Below are 19141 nucleotides of genomic sequence, written 5' to 3'. Positions count from 1 at the left end.
TCCACTCATCAAAAAATAGAGCAAAATTACAGATGAAAAACTGCAGTGTGAATGAGGACTAATTGTCTTCAGTGAGAAGACTAAGTTTTTTTACAGATTATTTTAGATGTTATAAATAAAATCCACACCAACACAGCAGTATCATTTTGACCTACTTCTCCTATAGGCTGCTAGGTAACGTTTCTTGAAATCCTTTTCTTGTACACTACGCTAGCTGTTTCAAAGTAAAAGCTCTCTTTGCTTTCATTTTGGCTAGCTTCTTTTCAGACTGTAGTTCTTACTGGATCTGAACTTCAAAAATGGAAAATGCAAATGAATTGTAAACCAAAATCTTAAAGTGGAGCAAGTTTAATGTTACTGATGTGAGAAATAGCTCAGCATATTATTACTCGAATAATCAACAGCTGCAGGCTTATGCTATAAGACAGCATTGAGCAGACAGGAGATGGCGCTGCATTGTTACAGCTTGTTGATATGTGTATAAATCCTTCCTAGACAGTGTTGTGCGACCTCTTAGTAGTTTATTGTATCAGTTATCTTCCTGTAAATCATTGGTGATGATGATGCTAATGGTTAATGTATGTCACAGGTGTTAAGGTACTGTCACACTTAACGATGTACCAGCGATCCCGACCAGTGATATGACGCGGTCAGGATCGCTGGTACATCGCTAAGTGGTCGCTAGTGAGCTGCCACACAGGCAGATCTCACCAGCGACATCGCTGGGGATGAGGGTCGCTACTTACCTGTCACACCAGGCGATCCTGCGTCCTCCCGCCCGGCTCCACGCTTGTCGCTCGTCTCTCCACAGGAAGCGCCGCAGGAAGCTGACGACGAGAAGCGGTCCAGGACGTTCTCGCGTGATCAGCGATAACCAGCGGGGGGAGCGGGTCGTAGGTAAGTATCAGACACAGCGATATCGCTAGCAATATCGCTATAACGTCACAAGTTATAGCAATATTGCTAGCGATATCGCTTAGGCTGGTTTCACATTCGCGCTTTTTAAGCGCACGCACGGCCGGGGGTAGCTCCGCCCCCGAGCCGGCTCTCTGCCCGGCGTGCCCGCCCCTTGCTTGTAGCGCCGCCTCCTAGCGGACAGCGGCGCCTGCGATCGGCGCACCCTATCTTTAGCATAGGGTGCGCAGATCGTGCGCAGGCCGTGCGCTAGTTGCGCTTTGACCTGCGCTGCGCACTTTTGACGGTGCGCCGTGCGCGCCAAAATCCGAAAAGTTCGATTAGTGTGACATGCCCTTAATACTTCATTTTCCCACAATGAATGATAATGATTCTGCTGAAATGTTCAACAATTATCGCCTCTAATACAGCTATAATGGCGCCATATACATACACTCCTCATCATTTAAAATTCAACATCAAGAAGGAAAAGGAAATGTCATGGAAATATGGAAGTCACGGGTCTGAAAAACATGTTAATGATATGCAAATGATGGAAAAAATGGAAACAAAAATATTCAAAACATCTCGATTTATTCAGCGTCAGAAATGAGGGCCGTGTGTAGAAATACATGCACTTACACACCTTGTCTGCTACTAATGGTTGTCTGAGGAATGTTCTGCCATGCTAAATGCACATAAGGATACAAATCATCAAGATCTGCTGCTGGCAGCTCTCTTTGCAATTGCCAACCAATGATATTCCAGATAAACTCAATAGGAGAAAAGTCCTGAGACGTTGAAGGCCATGGTAGTACTTTTAGGCCAAGCAGGCTGCTCACTTTAGCATGAGCAACAAGCTGTCTAATGTTGTGTTAAAAAATGACTCCTGGGATACTTTGAACAAATGTTTGTACCACTAGTTTCATGACCAAAGCTGTTAGTGTACCTGCCACATGTCTATCAATCCTGTGATTTCCAAAATTCCATGATTTGGTTTATGCCCCCCCCCAAAAAAATGATACAGTTGCTTTTGCAAAACTTTTTTTTTACAATTCAACAAACTATATATCTTTTCTCATGGCATAAGTTACTATTTCTGGTATACATATGTTAGATGCTGACAAACCCAGTTCTGGAGGTAAGCACTGGCTAGGGAACATCTTTAGCCCACAATGTAAGTCAGATGGGTTGCATCAGACGTATTATTCAGAGGTGAATCATTACTGTAGGTACAGGGCCTCAAATATGCTTATGCCCATTACCGTAAGAAACAGGGAGATAAGAGACAACAAGTTCCTTTGTGCTCTACTTATCTCCAGACAACATAGCATTGGGCATATCAAAATTTAACATGCCCGATCCTTATTTTCTCTGTAGAAAAAAATCAGGAGGCTGTTGGGCTGCCATCATACACATTATATATTTTAGTTGGTCCTATTAACATTGACAATACTGTGTTTGCTTTGTTGTGGGCCAACCACTTTAGCTTAGCCATACATACATAACACTGTACTTTGCTCAGTATTATATAGAAGCACAGGGAGGGTTTTTGATGAACAAACGCTATAGTGAAAACAGAAATCAGCCATAGGATATTGAAAAATGAAGAGAAAATGATTACATCTTTATAGATTTCATGTGTATTTAAATGATATACTAACTATAGACTCTGGACATTTGCACAAGCTAAGACTAAATTCACAAGAATATTCTCACTAATTGAGTATGCATCAGCAGCGGAATTAAATATGACAACTAGCACCATATGGCTGGAGAAAATCCCATATGTCGCATTATATGCAGAATTAATCCATTATTTTAAAAAAATCTAGTAATACCAAAGTGCAAAAAAAATATAAGGAGTGAAAGACGATTTTAACATATGAATAGCTAAGAACACTGTCACCAAAAGTAATGGGGTCCACGCAATGCTCAAGGCAGAGCTGACCATGCTGCTGACTAATACGATTTGAAAATGGAAATGGCATTTGCAGACTTGTTGAATTGTATCACCTCTTTGCTCACTACATATACATTGTTTTCTTAAATCTTAAATAGTCCTTTTACTATAGGATTTTTTTCAGGAACATGTCAATAATTCACCTATTTGAGTGTCTGGACACAGTTCTGCCATCCTAGGAATGGGGCGTGCTGAGCAGTCAATGTCTGGAGTGACCGTTTAGCTGTTCGATCAGACCTAGGGTGTGCAGGGGCTTCATCCATGTGTCTCTTATCCAGAGTAATTACAGAGTATTTAACCAGCTCTCTGCCTTTAATTGCTGCCAATCGTAGCTTTGCTCATGAGGTGTGTGTCCTCTGTGCTCCTACCCTCATATTCTGATTATGAGGAGTGGCTTCAGAACAACTCTGTGACCATTCTTGACTTGGCCAGCCAGAGACCTGACCTAAACCCAACTGAGACCTGAAAATGGCTGTCCACCAACATTCTCCATCCAACCTGACAGAACTGGAGAGGACCTTCAAGGAAGAATGTCAGAGGATCCCCAAATCCAGGTGTGAAAAACTTGGTGCATGATTCCCAAGAAGACTCATGGCTGTACAAGCTCAGAATAGTGCTTCCATTCAATACTGAGCAAAGGGTCTGAATACTTATGACCATGTGATATTTCAGTTTTTCTTTTTTAATAAATTTGCACAAATTTCTACATTTCTGTTTTTTTTTTCAGTCAAGATGGGGTGCAGAGTGTATATTAATGAGAAAGAAATGAACTTTTTTAAATTTACCAAATGGCTGCAATGAAACAAAGAATGAAAAATGTAAAGGGGTCTGAATACTTTCCGTACCCACTGTATTGGAAAAAAAATCAAAATCAGCAGGCAGGTGGCGGCGAGTATGTGCCATCAGTATGAATATGTAAGCAGAGCACCACATGAAAACCCCCCGCCGCCCCGGAGCACGAGAATCTTATTAACTGAAAATAAAGATTAAACAACAACCACAAGACGGATTTCATCAACCAAGGTATCATTTTAATCAGTTTAATGGCGCCAACCTGACACTGTCTGTCGGTTACTGTGTCCTACTACCAGGTTCCCTTATATTTTTAAATAAGACAAACCTAAAGTTATACTGCAGGTATTTCTTTAAATGTGACTATTTGAGCTTTATTATGTTGTTTTTCTATTCTTGAAAAATAAGTGACAAACAATTTGTTTTTAAAAAGTCATTCTCTCCATATGGCATTCAGATAATTGGGGCTTCAGGTTAGTAGGTGATATTGGGAGAATGAATGCTAGGTTATATTTATTAGTCTTCATTAATGAGAGGACTCTTTCAACAGTCTGAAAACCCCTTTATTACAATTACCCAAATTGGCTATCCTCTTTACCATTAAACATGACAATGAGTATAACTACTATAAATCCAGTGATCACCTACTTTCACTATAGGATGCTGTGGGTAACATTATGGCACATATGTAAATGGTATTTCTGATAGGTCTCATCTCTACACTCTTGTTTCCAAGTATCTATGATATTCCGTATGGTCCTATCAGGCATATTGAGGGTTTGACCAGTAAAGGAAACCATTTAAAAAATACAGAACTTTACAATGGAGGCCATATTTACAAGGCGCTTAAAGGGATATTCTCACATTCTTAAATTGCTTTAGATAGTTAGAAAGCATGAAAATAAGCCACTCTACAATTACTTACAGTACTTTTTGCATCTGCAGTCATTCTCCTGCAATGGGAGACTTTTATCTTTTATAGTGTACAGCTGATTTCCATGGAGCTCAACTACAAGTGCTTACTGAGAGCCTGTTGTGCACAGTAGTAACATTCCAGAAGAGGAGTTAACTCTTAACATTCCAGACAGCTTTCTCAAGCCCATTGATTTTTATACAGCAGATAGATTCTCAACTCCCTCTATCACCCTCCCTCTCATCTTCTGAAGAGATATGATGCTATATACCACCAGCCAGCAGCTTTTTAGAGCAGGTATCCTAATCATGCCTCTCTGCACTTGCTGTCTGGAGCAATGTGCGTGTCCAAATGCCCTGTTATCTTTATATGTAATAGTGATGGATCATTCATGAACTAACCGAGACAAAGAGGAAGCTCCTTAATGTGAAAGACGGGAGCCAGCACACCAGTGAGAGCCAAAAATTCTCTTAATGGGTCTCACTTGGAGTTAAATTAGGGAGTTCAGCAAAGGTAAGCCCACCCACCCAAATCAAACAGCGCCACTCATCAATTTAATTGGCTAGCTGCAAGTAGGCGGGGATTAGGCCGCAGGTAAATAGAGTTTTGGCAGTATTAATGTCATCTTAAATAAGTGTTCACCCATGGTGAATACATACTTAATAGGGATCCATTTAGGATCCAAAAGAGTCTGCTCTTTTTGGTGAGCGGAGCCAAGTATGTCAGATTACCAAAGGGAGTGGAATGGACCATTACTAATGTATAAATGCAGTGATAGCAGTTTCCACGCCAGAGCAAAACACTGAAGCTGAATGTGTTACAGCAGAACTTGTGCTGAGCTTTACAGTTCTACTAATACCACGGTTCTGCTATTCACCAGAACTTTCACTTAAGGAAGTGCCGCACAAAGCAAGGAAACTAAGGAGAGTCGTGTGCTGTTCGAGCGATAACTTGAGGATCTCCCCTTAATTATCTTAGGCAAATCTACTGTTCCTTTTACAAAAAATCCTTAGCAAAAGACAGAAAGTGAAAATTAGATTTGTGATGCATACCGGCCAGCAGATCCTCATATGGATTAGAAACATGGTAATTTCCGATCACAACTAACTGCAATAGGCATATCAATGAAGCTATAATTCCAAGTTACAGTATATCATTTATCATTCTTTTTGCTTTATTTATAAGCTCCCTATTCCAGAAAACTAATAGGCCAAGATCTCCAATAATTGAGAAACCAGCAGTTCACTGATACCGTAGTTATACAGTTAATCTTTGTACAAGGGGCTGTATATAACAGCATTAATAAAACTGCTAAGGAATAGTAATGGATATCATCTCACAAGAAGCACTGACTTGCGTATTTGGATGGAACAAGAAAAAAAAGATTTGATTTGAAAACACTGGCATGCTGAGAAGTGCAAAGCTTCTTATTGATGCCCAGGTGGACATCTGCCAAGAGACAATGCGCAGCCAGAGATCAGCCAGAGAAAGATGTTCATTTGCAATTGTAAGGAAACTTCTCAGAATCCAAGTAAAGGGCCTGTCACACTAAGCGATATCGCTAGCAATATCGCTGTAACGTCACTGATTTTTGTGACGTAGCAGCGATATTGCTAGCGATATCGCTATATGTGATACTTACCTCCAACCGGCTCCCCCGCTGATTATCGCTGATCGCGCGAGAACGTCCTGAACCGTTTCTCGTCGGGCGCTTCCTGCTGGGCTTCCTGTGGCACCGACGAGCGACGCGTGGATGCAGGCGGGAGGGCGTCAGGATTGCCTCGTCTGACAGGTAAGTAGCGACCCCCAACCCCAGCGATGTCGCTGGTGAGATCTGCCTGTGTGGCAGCTCACTAGCGACCACTTAGCGATGCACCAGCGATCCTGACCACGTCATATCGCTGGTCGGGATCGCTGGTGCATCGCTAAGTGTGACAGTACCTTAAGAAATATAAGTTGTAGCCTTTACATGAATATACACATGCATTTTATCAAACAGATATCTGCAGGGAATCTTGTTTCTTTCTGCTGATTTCAAAGTGAATTTCCACTTTAATAGTTTTGTAGTAATATGGCATCCTAGTCATTTATAGATAAAAGTTTCCATACATATACAATAAAGTGAAGCCTGTTGTTAAACCTGAACCAACTAATTGTCCCATGGTAATCAGGTCGAATGGTTGGGGGTAACGAATTGTTTGCGCCATGCGCCACTTACTTTCCTAAACATCTAATAGGCTTTTGTTGTAATTTCTTGACTGTGTAACATTTTCACAGGGTCAGTATAGTCAAGGAGAGTTTACAATAAGAGGTGCAACTTAGCAATTCTGATTGGATCAATATAGGATGCGAAGCGAAAAAAGGAGAAATATGCAGCAGTCACCAATATAGCTGAATAACTGTGCGTCTTTATTTCACATGAATTCCATCAATAGATATGTGGACATGCAGGACGTTAGAGGAATGCTAGGGGAGGTGCCGGAAAACGGTCGTTTCGCGATTACTCACTTCTACGGGTCCAGAAGCGACTAATCGCGAAACGGCCGTTGTCCGGCACCTCCCTCCCCTAGCATTCCTCTAACGTCCTGCATGTCCATATACAGTATCTATTGATGGAATTCATGTGAAATAAAGACGCACAGTTTTCAGCTATATTGGTGAGTGCTGCATATTTCTCCTTTTTTCTCTTCACATTGAAATATTCATGCTTTTTCATGCAAGCACCTCTGTTTTTTGACTGAAATATATTCCGGAATACTTCAGATAAATAGCTCCGTCTGTTAATGTGGTGATTTGTGTGCCCTAGTATGCCGTTCATCTGTTTGCTCTTTGCTGAGATCATTCAATATAGGATGCACCTGACTGATGAAGGGGTTGTCCACTACAAGAACAACCCCTTCTCGATCTGGATGCTTGCCCACTTTAGCATAAAAACACCTATACTCATCTTCCGTGCAGGCACCGTTCTAGCGTGGGTTTGTTATGTCACATGAGACCTGCGCCCAATCAGCGCTGGCGTCACTGTCCAAGCTTGTAGACAAAAAAGTAATCAACAGGAAGTGAGAACTGCAGCTGGCCACTCACTTCCTCTTTATTACTTATATGCCAAAATCTGAAATATTAATACCAGTGCTGAATGGGAGCAGTGGTCTCCATCAAAGACCACGTCAGAGTTTCTGTCCGACCTGAGCCACGACGTGACACTGAAAAATTATGGCTTCTGTGCTGGCAGCATTTGTCTTTTCTGACATGTAAAAAAAAGTGGCAAACCTCATTTTCTGAATATTGGAAAAAGATGAATACTGTAATACTGTACGTTGACTTCTTTGGCTACATTTCGTTAATGACTCTGTTAGCGCTATGCCAGGTTTGGAATCCTTTTTTTTATGTTGGATTCTGAGAGAAACCCCATCGCAATGCTCAATGAGGTCCAGTGTCTAAGTGTCATCCTACTCTTAGCTATCCTGGTACATGATGTACTGGATATTTATCTTCTATTTAGCTAAATGACAACTTTTGGGTGTGTGACATCTGACAATGAGTCTTGTTACTTCTTCCATCTGTGCTGCACTTCTACAGATGAGAATAGGAAAGTTGTATGACAGCATCACAACTGCCTCAGTCCCCATTGTCTCCCATAAGGCCTCTTTCACACTTCCGTTTTTACAATCAGTCACAATCCGCCAGGTTTTGAAAAAAAACGGATCCTCAATTTTTTTTGAGGATCCGTTTTTTTCCCATTGACTTGCATTAATGGCGGATTGTGACGGATTGCTGTCCGTTGCATCCATTTTTTGTGAGGATCCGCCAAAAGTTGCTGTCCGTCACCATCCTCAAAGATTTCAAAACAGAGCTTGTAACGTTTTTTTCTCTGGCGGATCCTCCACACACTCATTTAACCCGAAATTCTTTCTTTCTGGTTGCCGGACAAAAAAAAAAAACAATTCTCTCTCTCTCTCTCTCTCTCTCTCTCTCTCTCTCCCCGGCCAGCGCTTCCTTTAAATTTCTTCATTTTCAGGATCCGTCTAAAAACGGATCCTGTGCCATCCGTTCACATCAGTTGAGAACGGATCCGCTTCTCCGCCTTTTTGGCGGATTATAACTGATGCAAAAAACTGAAGTGTGAAAGAGGCCTTAGGGATTGATAGTGAACTACAACTTCAGTTTTACTAGGTGATATACATAGAGTTGTACTGAGTACTGAGTTAAGAGAGTTGTACAATGTTAGAAGTTAGAAAAAGGAAAGCAAGTTAGAAAAAGGTAGGTAATGTCAAATATTTGTTTTTATGAATATGCCCCCTCCCCCCACTGCCATTACTCTCTGGAAAGTCACAGTATTGCCTAAAGAGTAGTCATACAGGTAAAACTGCTTTGGGTGCACATGCCACTCTACCATAATATGTCTAAGAACCGAACCAATTCTCATACGCTGTAACTTGCTATCCACTATTTTTTAATGGGCAGTTTTCTGTGATCAGCATTCACCCAGTATCATGGGTGCTGGAACTCCTTTTCTCTCACTTCCCACCATACAGTGCATTTGCCATTTTCCAAAGCCTTGACTGCACTGAACTGTATGCAGAGGGCTCCAACTTCTGCCAATCTGTCTCAGTATCTCTGCTGCTAGAGACAGATTGACAAGAGTTGAACATTGTGGGATCCACTCTGCATGCCGAGATCCCACAACACGGAGCTCGGGTTGGACTTTGGTAGAAAGTCAAGCACCTTCTAGGCCATTCTTTGCACTTTTGGGTAGTTTTGACTCTAACTAATGTGATATAAAATAACCAGTCTTGGGCTGCTCACTCTTTTATTAAAGGGAATCTGCCAGCAGGTTTTTGCTATGTATTCTGAGAGCAGCATAACGGAGGCAAAGAGACCCTGATTCCAGGGATGTGTCACTTACTGGGTTGTGTGTTTCTGTTTCAAAAAATTCTGTATTTAATCATAATGAGATTATTACTCTCTGACTAGCGTCCTCGTGCTCACTGGTCCAACCAATCCCCACTACCAATTAGCAACTCTGTCAATATACAATGTGCGTGGAAAGCTGCCGATCAGTGGTGGGGGTGGGATTAACATTACAAGTTCTGCTAAATCTGCAGCGTAGAAAACTGAATCTGCCACTGCTGCATCTAGTAAACTAAGTGATACAAAAAACAAACCAGGGATAGTCATGTAGGATTGGAAGTGTCCTTTAAAATTATACTACCTGTGTAAAATCTAAATTAACCATGATGTCAGCAGCCTGAAATATATGCATTACTGTAATAACCATTTCCATTATACATTCCTGCAAATAAAATATTGTAATAGGGAATAATTATTAATCTTGTTCTCCAATATCTACTAGATTTGTTCACTATACTGTTAAACAGCTCAATCTAATTCATAGCTAATGGGCTATATAGGCATTCTGTAAGTCACTCCATTTAAAAATAATATTGTCTTACTTCAAAAAGATGTCTTCAGAGTACCACTAAATAGGTGTACACATTTTGTCTAACTCACAAAATCTTGCTTTTTGTGTTAGCCAAGTGCTGCCATGCATTTTCCTGAGGTGTTCCCGAATGATAACAACAAGAAAGTGGTTTCCATTAGGTAAGAGCTCAGGAAAGTAGCAGCAGCATTGGAATAGTGCAAAGAGCGAGATATCGTGAGGTCTCGCAAGACCTCACTCTTTCATAGCAAGAGTGGCCATGAAATGCTCTGCATGCAGGGGTCCTACAACCCAGAAGGTTGGGCCAGACTTTGGGAGAAGGTTGAGCCATACTTTGTTAGAAGGTTGGGCCATACTTTGTTAGATGGTTGGGCCAGACTTTGTTAGATGGTTGGGCCAGACTTTGGGAGATGGTTGGGCCAGACTTTGGGAGATGGTTGGGCCAGACTTTGGGAGATGGTTGGGCCAGACTTTGGGAGAAGGTTGAGCCATACTTTGGGAGATGGTTGGGCTGGCATTAGGAGCACTTGTGTTCAATTTTGACAGTAAAATATGAAATAAAATCACCAGTCTAGGGCTGTGCACTCTCTTATTAAATAAAGGCCACAGATTGATGATAGGTGCTCTTTAAAGCCCAAATGACTATCAAGGTGTTATTGTCATTATCAATGTAATTAAATTTATATAGCAGGAGATCTAATAGCACATAGGGCCCAAAAGCATCTGCCTCGGTTGACTCTTAAAATCTCCAGAATGACTAGACCCAGTGTACTGTGCATTAGAACAACTGCACTTATGGTCTTCTGCTGCCCTGCAAGAAATCCATTGCTTCAAGCACTATAATTCAATATTAGAGAAGATAATATTATTCGATTTTGACAACCTTTCATTGATTTCTACCAGAGAGAAGGAATGTTACGCATAATGGATACTAGAGATAAATTGGAATTTGAGCTTGGTGGACCTCATAAAACACTTGATCAAAATGTAAAATGGTAACATGGGTAAAACAAGGATAAGCTAAAAGAGTAAAAACTAATTATATCAGGATCCATAAAGTTTCATTTAAGAAGAGCAAATTCTAGCGGCCTTACAATACTTATACCTAAAAATAGGCACCACTACTGCTAAATAAAATCTAATCTGAATTCTGAGCAAGATACCAACATTTTAAATTTAGAATATTTTTTTAAATTAATATAAATATCCCATTCACCGTTAAATTATAGCAGTAAAATATCTATAATATATAACCCGTAGCTCTTCTATAAACAGTTTCTTGGTAGAAGGAAAATCCTAAAGATTTGTATCCTTCCTTTTTTTGGTATCCTGCCAATGGCCTCCACAAGGCATAGCCGCCATCCCTCTGTCTAGATTTTCATTAAATATAATCAATTCTGAATGAATTTGGCTTGATTTTACAGATTTGCATCTCAGCAAAAGTTCATCTCAATATTTTGTTATATAGCCTTTGTTGGCAATGACATAGGTCAAACGTTTTCTGTAAGTTTTCACAAGGTTGGCACACACTGTTGGTGGTATGTTGGCCCATTCCTCCATGCAGATCTCCTCTAGAGCAGTGATGTTTTGGGCCTGTCGCTGGGCAACATGGATTTTCAAATCCCTCCAAAGGTTGTCTATGGGGTTGAGATCTGGAGACTGGCTAGACCCCTCTAGGACCTTCCTATGCTTCTTACGAAGCCACTCCTTTGTTGCCCTGGCAGTGTGCTCGGGATCATCATGCTGAAAGACTCATCCACGTTTCATCTTCAATGCCCTTGCTGATAGAAGGAGGCTTGCACTCAAAATCTCACGATACATGGCCCCATTCATTCTTTCATGTACACGGATCAGTCATCCTGGTCCCTTTGCAGAGAAACAGCCCCAAAGCATGATGTTGCCACCCCCATGCTTCACAGTAGGTGTGGTGTTCTTTGGATGCAACTCTGCAGGATCTGAGTCCCTGGTGATGTAGTGTGTTGCTAATGGTAGCCTTTGTTACAGTGGTCCGAGCCCTATGTAGGTCATTCACTAGGTCCTCCCCGTGTAGTCCTGGAAGTTTTGTTCACCGTTCTTGTGATCATTTTGACCCTACGGGGTGAGATCTTGTGTGGAGCCCCAGATCGAGGGAGATTATCAGTGGTCTGGTATGTCCAACCTTTTCTTATTATTGCTCCCACAGTTGATTTCATCACACCAAGCTGCTTGTCTATTGCAGATTCAGTCTTCCCAGTCAGATGCAGGGCTACAATTTTGTTTCTGGTGTCCTTCGACAGCTCTTTTGTCTTCACCATCGTGGAGTTTGGAGTGTGACTGAGGATATGGACAGGTGTCTTTTATACTGATAACAAGTTCAAACAGATGCCATTACTACAGGTAATGAGTGGAGGTCAGAGGAGCCTCTTAAGGAAGAAGTTACAGGTCTGTGAGATCCAGAAATATTGCATGTTTTTAGGTGACCAAATACTTATTGTTCACCGTAATTTGAAAAATAAATCTTGCCAAATCAGACAAGGTGATTTTCTGGATTTGTCTTCTCATTTTGACTCTTAGGGCCCCGTCACACATAGCGACTCACCAGCGATCCCGACAACGATATCAACTTGTCAGGATCGCTGGTGAGTCGCTACATGATCGCTGGTGAGCTGTCAAACAGGCAGCTTCACCAGCGATCAGCACCAACGACGCCGCGCACGCGGCGTCGCTGTGTACGTTAGTTACCAGTGCGCTGATGCAGGGAGCTGGTAACTAAGGTACACATCAGGTTTCTAAGCGGCGTGCGTCACTTAGAAACCCGATGTGTACCTTGGTTACCAGCTCCCTGCATCAGCACGCTGGTAACTAAGGTACACATCAGGTTTCTAAGCACCGTGCGGTGCTTAGAAACCCTGCGTTTACCTTAGTTACCAGCGCACTGATCGCTGGTCACTGGTCTCCCACCTGTCACACGCAGTGATGCATGCTAGCCAGCGGGAGACCAGCGATCAAAAAAATGTCCTGGCTATTCCAGGACGATCAGCGATAACCGGCAGGGGGGCCAGTCGCTGGTAAGTGTCACACACAGCGATCTCGCTGGTGAGATTGCTGTTGCGTCACAAAACTTGTGACTCAGCAGCGATCTCGCTAGCGAGATCGCTATGTGTGATGGAGGCTTTAGAGTTGTGGTCTCTGTAATTGTGCAAGTTATCGTTCTCTTTCCTTGCATTATTGTGAGATGTATTACTGACATGTGTAGTAGCCACAAAATCTCAGCAAAGAAGGGGAGACCACATTGAGGCTGTGTGCCCACATTGCGGTTTTTTAAGCATTTTTTAAGCGTTTGTGCCAGATCAGATGCTTCAGAAACGCTTAAAATAAGCTTCCCATTCAATTTAATGCATTTTTGGCTTTTTGTGCCAATGCATGCGTTTTTTTCCGCTCAGAAAACACTTAGCAGCTAAAAACGCAGCATGCGCATTATTTTCTGCATAGGTCCGTGTTTTTAGATGTTTCCAAGCTTTCCAGAAACTGCGCGGAAAAAAACGCATCAAAAACACGTGGTTTTTGGGCAAAACCGCGCGGAAATAAAACGCGCGGTTTCTGGGAAGGAGTCCGTTTTTTTGAGCGTTTTAAAACGCTAACGTGGGCACATAGCCTAAGTTGTAGATCGAGGTTACTGAGTGCATAGTACATAAAAGTCACCAACGCTCTGATGACTCAGTGACTGCAGAGTTCCAACCTCACAAAAATGGTGAGCCACAAGTGTCCTGGCATGGGTGTCCACGGCCAAGTAGCTGCATGCAAGCCTGAGCTGCAGCAGTGAAAACAAGTCTGGAGTATGATGGAGGAAGGATAATGCTGTTGGGTTGCTTTTTGGAAGTTAGCCTAGGCTCCTAAAGTTCCACTTAGTCAGGCTGATAATCAGAGGACACATTCATAGGACACAGCCAGTCACCCTTTAAAGTTGTCAACGTTTGATTTTTTTCAGCATAAAGTAGGAAGAAGGAAGAAAGTTTTTTTATGTTTAAAGAAAGATTGTTTGTACATGAGCAATATAGACTAAAATATGTACCGCTTTTAATAATTGTTCAATCATCAATACACTTTAAAGGGATCCTGTCACTAGATTCATGCTGTCCAAACCATGGTATGGTAGCATGATTGTTGCAAGATAAGTTTAAAGGCCCTCATACACATCTGACTATTGTCGGCCCAACCCGATGATATTGGCAGGTTGGGCTGATGGTCCAGTGTGTATTGGAACGCCAACTGATAGTCGGGAGAGGTGATGATAGCGCATGTCCAATTTTGCACCCAATCACAATGGTCTCCCAGAGATCAGCCTATGGCCAATGTGTTAGTTAGGTGACAGCTTTCTCATAGAGAACACAGGCCGAGTGAGCGCTCCTGTGTGTGGCAGAGTTGGCTGGGATGGCTTTCAGCTGAACGATCAGCCAAACCATCATTAGGCATACAATGTATCGCCAGCTTTACTCCTGAAATGCTGTGGAGTTTCAGAGTAAACATAGTTTGAAAAGTTGACCTGGAGCCACAAAAAGGGCCCAAATTTGTTGCCGCCCCCTGGCTGACTTTTTCTCACCCTGCTCCAGTGAGCTGTCAAGTCTCTCCCATGCATGTACATGGGGAACGATCTGTCGGTTATTATAATTATTTTAATAGAAAGAACCACAGTTTAAGTCAATAGTTGCTAAAAACGGAGATGGAAAAAAAGTGGCAAATGATAGCACATGTCATTTCTGGACAACAATGTATAACTTAAAAAGTATTGAAAGTGGGTGTGAGCTGCAACATTTAGGCAAATTTATTAACACCTAAAGCAGAAAATGATGCAAATCTATGCCTACTCGTACCAGGTGTATATCTAATCTTACTTTAGGACAGTCACAAAATGCAACAAATTATTTTGAGTTGTGAGTTTTTTAATGACTTTGTCAAAATTCCCTCCAATCGGACTTGTCTTTTAGAATGGTGTACGACATGCCAGTCATTATAAAGGTGGGTCATAGTTTCTTTGTTTGTGGCTCTTTTTTTTTTCTTTTTTTTTAAAGGGTCGAGTCATAATTTCTGTAGGGGCATGGGACAGAAAAACACAAGTGTGAGTTTAAGAAATAAAACTCAGGGATTGGAGACACGCGGAATATTTATCGATAATTATAATTATACTCGTGATCCAGGCAGCAACTCTTTCTAGAAATCTGTTGTCTATGTTCAGAAATGTCACCAAGTCAGATGACAAGTGATATTCTTTTACTTGTCCGAGCCCGTTGCACGTCTATAAGCTTGTGTCTCGCTCTAGCCGTACCGGATACACAGCTGCTCTGTCTGAATTTCACTTTTTGACCTCATTTACATGTATAACAGCGGAGTATTGATCACGACAACAACAGAATTTATTAATAGCCCGGAGTCTTAACAAATCTGTTATGCTTTCCAGGGGAAGAGGCACAAACCGGTTAAAGTTACACTAGTCCATTCACACAGTGACTACAATGTATCCATACATGTCACATAACAATAACTAGCCTGAAAACAAATATAACGCATGTAAAACGCGTGGGTGAAGAAAGATGCTGAAGAATAAAAAGAAGAGATCCCAGCGATCTGGGGGAACAATGGACGCACACATGCAGGAAGAGTACAGTAGCAGTAAGGCCTTGCATTTCATACTATGCTGAGTACAGGCTTTTATTTGTTCCTGCTGTAAATAATGAATGAAACAAAGGAAGAGCTGCAGCTGGCAAGAGAAGCAAGAAGACATTTAGATGGCCTTGCCCCTAAGTCCAGACACCTAGCAGCATTACTAATGCAGATCTCAGCTGCTGCGGATCCTCTTGAAAGACAGCAATCACGGTGGTCCTAAAAGTATTTAGAAGTGCCTTTTCTTTTAGAGTATATAAAAAGATGTTCTGCAGCAGTTAGTACTTTGCAATTATCAGCTGAAACAGGATGTAAAATCTCATTAGTAAAAACGTAAATGTGGACTATGAGAAAAGAAGGTACCAGGGATGGGGAGGCATCAACTAATGCCAAGAGGGATTTTGTTATTTTGGATGTGTCCATACCCAATGAATTATTCAAGTTCACTGATAGAAGTGACAGCCTTGCTCATCAGGTACAGACACAGTAGGAGGGTGTCACTGGGCGCCTTGGCTGAAGATTTTAGAGCCATATATAGAAGCTAAGAGAGCAGTTTGTGTAACAAAGGAGGGTGGATGGTGGGAGATCTCTGGAATAGAAACTGCTTTCCATAATTTATAATAACACATTATGTTGCAATAGGGTGAGCGGATGACATCTAGAATTGAGGACAACCCCCAGCAGTTTGACAGTAGTCCTGGCTGTGACCTGTGCTTACCTCCAGCAGCAGTGACAGCAAGAAGAAACCAGCACACTGCAAACTCTTCATGTCTCAAGCACTTCCTTTAAGAGATCAACCCAGTGATCAGCCCTTCTTCGCCCAGCATCGATGGCCAGTTCTCAACAGATAGTAATGACAGCTGTAGAGTCCCCCCCAAAAAAAATAAATAAATCACTGCTCCAGCCTTTAGTTTAGGGTTTCCTCCATTTGTTGTAAACTCACATAGCAGATTTTAGATCATCAGGACAATCAATACAAAAGCAGAGTATAGAAGATTGATGGTGGGACTCCGGCGCTGGTTACAGGCTCATCGTCATCAGATGACAGAGGTGGCTCGTACAAGAGGGGGCGAGGATGCTGATCATGTGGTAAAAGCGAACACAAAAAAAAAGGATGCGGGAGGGGACGGGAAAAATGAAGAAAGAAATAGCAGCTGGGAAAGGAAGGCAGGATGGAATTGTAAGCTTGATCCCTGATGGAAATGGACGGAGAGGAAAGCCTGAGAACACACTGCGAGGAGGGGATTAGGAGGAGGAGGGGGTGCTGGCCTTTTACACCTCCCTCCTTCCCTCCCTGCCGTGTTTCTTTATGGCAGCAGTAATGAGATCTTTCATATTACATTATTATTGTTACCGTGTCAGTGGCCTGTGAAGCATCCAGTGATGGTACAGACTCCTCTGCTCCATGTCGTGGGATTAATGGCTATACAAACCGCACCTATCACTGATGTAGTGGCGCTCCGCTCCTCATGGTGTGTCTGGTAGCGCTAACTGAGCTGAGATATTGCAATAGGGTTAATAATAATTATATTTCTGTAGCGCCAACATATTCCACAGCACTTTACATTATTAGCTTTATCTCATTAATTAGGTTCCCACTGATACAGCGCTCTGCATAGGGTTTTCTGTCAGATTCCCTGAAAAACTGGATCCCTACAGAAACCCCCATAGTCACTGTGTACACTGTCTGGCCACCTTCCTAACAGTATTTGTAGGCTTCAGATGGGCATGAAAATATGGCTAAAAATGTGCAAAGTGAAAACTTAACTCACCTCAGCAGCACGGGGGCTAAGTGGTCAGCACTGTTGCTTTGCAGCACTGGGGTCCTGGATTCAAATCCTACTGTGGCGCCCCTGAGGGTTCAGTCGCCACAGAGGTACTGCACCTCCTCCTGAGGTGTGGTACCCCACTATCCAGGTAAGGTGGAGACACCTGACCACACTCCAACACCTACATCCCACACAACACAGTAGTGTAGCAAAGCACCCTTTGGTGGCTCCCTGCTTGGAACAAGAAGCGTGCTGGGAGGCGGGTGGAGTTTAGTTGGCACCAAAAGAGTGGGAGGAGTTTAAGATTTAGTCAGTCTGACAGAGTCAGTGGAGGAGAGAAGATCCCCTGAGTGGGATGGAAAAAGGAAGTACTGCAGCCGACCTCAGTGACCTGGGTCCGCTGGCACAGGAATGGGACATTGATGGAAAGCCTGACTCTCTCCATAAGAAAGAAGGATTAGTACGGAACGTAAGGAGAGGAGGACTAATGATTAGGGTTAGAGCAGAACCCTTCCCAAGTTCACAGCGCAAGGCTGGGGTCCGGTCCCCGAGGTTGTATGGATACTAATGGTCCTGCAGCAGACACCGGAGGAATAGAAGTTGTCACCACTTAATTCCCACATCAGACTTGGGGGCACAGCAGCAACACGACTAAGCCGGGACTAGGTAGCAAGGAGTCTCCGAAGCAGGCTACAGCTGTCTGCAGGACAAGTTGAGTTCATAGGAACATCTGACAGGAGGAACTCCAGTGTAACTCAGTACTGAGAGTACTTCACTATAGGCGCAAAAGGGAGACGTTCAGAAAAGGCATATGTTGGCGGAGTGTTGGAAAGGAGGACTTCATCTTGTCTGGAAGTTGGCTGAGCTCCTGACCTGGAGGACACGGCACGGATGCAGGCACCTGTACGCACAACAGACTGTGAGTAAAGCTTTGGAACTACATGCCCTGGTGTCCTCCACTTATTCCTGTGCCAACACATTCAGCACTGCTACATCTTTGTGCCTGACACTGCATCATCTACTCCTCTCCCCTATCCCTTCATCTACACTGCCCTGGGACTACTGCCCTACCTGTGGAGGGCCACACCATCATTGCTGCACCACACCATCTGTCCCAGAGGACCTGTCTGCAGCGTTGGCTTAACATCTTCATTGCCAAACACCACAGGTGGCGTCACGAATCATTTATTCACAAACTCTAATTATCACCCACAAGCTCGACATTTCCCCTTTTACAATGGGCGCCCAGGGCCATGGACCGGGTCACAGCTACCGTGACATCTCCCATTTAGAGCAACGGTCACGGCTCCAAGTACCCCGCCAGCCCTGGGAGGGCGACCCAACTTGGCGTTGTGGCGCCCCTGAAGCTCAGTCGCCACAGAGGTATTGCACCTTCTCCTAAGGTGTGGTGCACCACCATCCAGGTAAGTTGGAAGCTCCTGACCACGCTCCAACACTCGCACCCCACACAATAGAGTAGTTCAGCAAAACCACATTGCGGCTCCTTGCCTAGAGAGAGGCAGAGCACCTTTGTTGGTTCCCTGCTTGGAACACTAAACATGGCGGGAGGTGGGTGGAGTTTAGAACACATAAAAGAGCGGGATGGTTTAGGTTTACAGGTCAGTCAGTCAGAAGGAGAGTTGGAGAGAGGAAGCCACTCGGAGAGGAGTGGGGATCCCTGGAAGAGGGATGGAGGAAGGAGTGCTGCAGCTGCCTCAGTGACCTGAGCAGGC

General features: G+C 43.1%; 1 protein-coding gene across 1 annotated transcript in view; it reads right to left on the bottom strand.

Moving 5' to 3' along the window:
• VOPP1 (VOPP1 WW domain binding protein) overlaps positions 1 to 16867 on the bottom strand; it is a 184902-nt gene extending 168035 nt beyond the window's left edge. The window contains exons 1-2 of the mRNA XM_073550042.1: positions 16583 to 16867; positions 16358 to 16499 (exon numbers count right to left, since the gene is read on the bottom strand). Coding sequence (XP_073406143.1) covers positions 16358 to 16408 — 51 coding nt within the window. The 5' untranslated portion in view covers positions 16409 to 16499; positions 16583 to 16867. The remainder of the gene's footprint in view (positions 1 to 16357; positions 16500 to 16582) is intronic.
• Positions 16868 to 19141: the final 2274 nt, after the last annotated feature.

The sequence above is a fragment of the Dendrobates tinctorius genome, unplaced genomic scaffold, assembly GCF_039654945.1.
Source record: "Dendrobates tinctorius isolate UK_male_01 unplaced genomic scaffold, ASM3965494v1 ptg000162l, whole genome shotgun sequence".
Lineage (NCBI taxonomy): Eukaryota > Metazoa > Chordata > Amphibia > Anura > Dendrobatidae > Dendrobates > Dendrobates tinctorius.
This window is presented reverse-complemented; position numbering and strand designations above follow the sequence as displayed.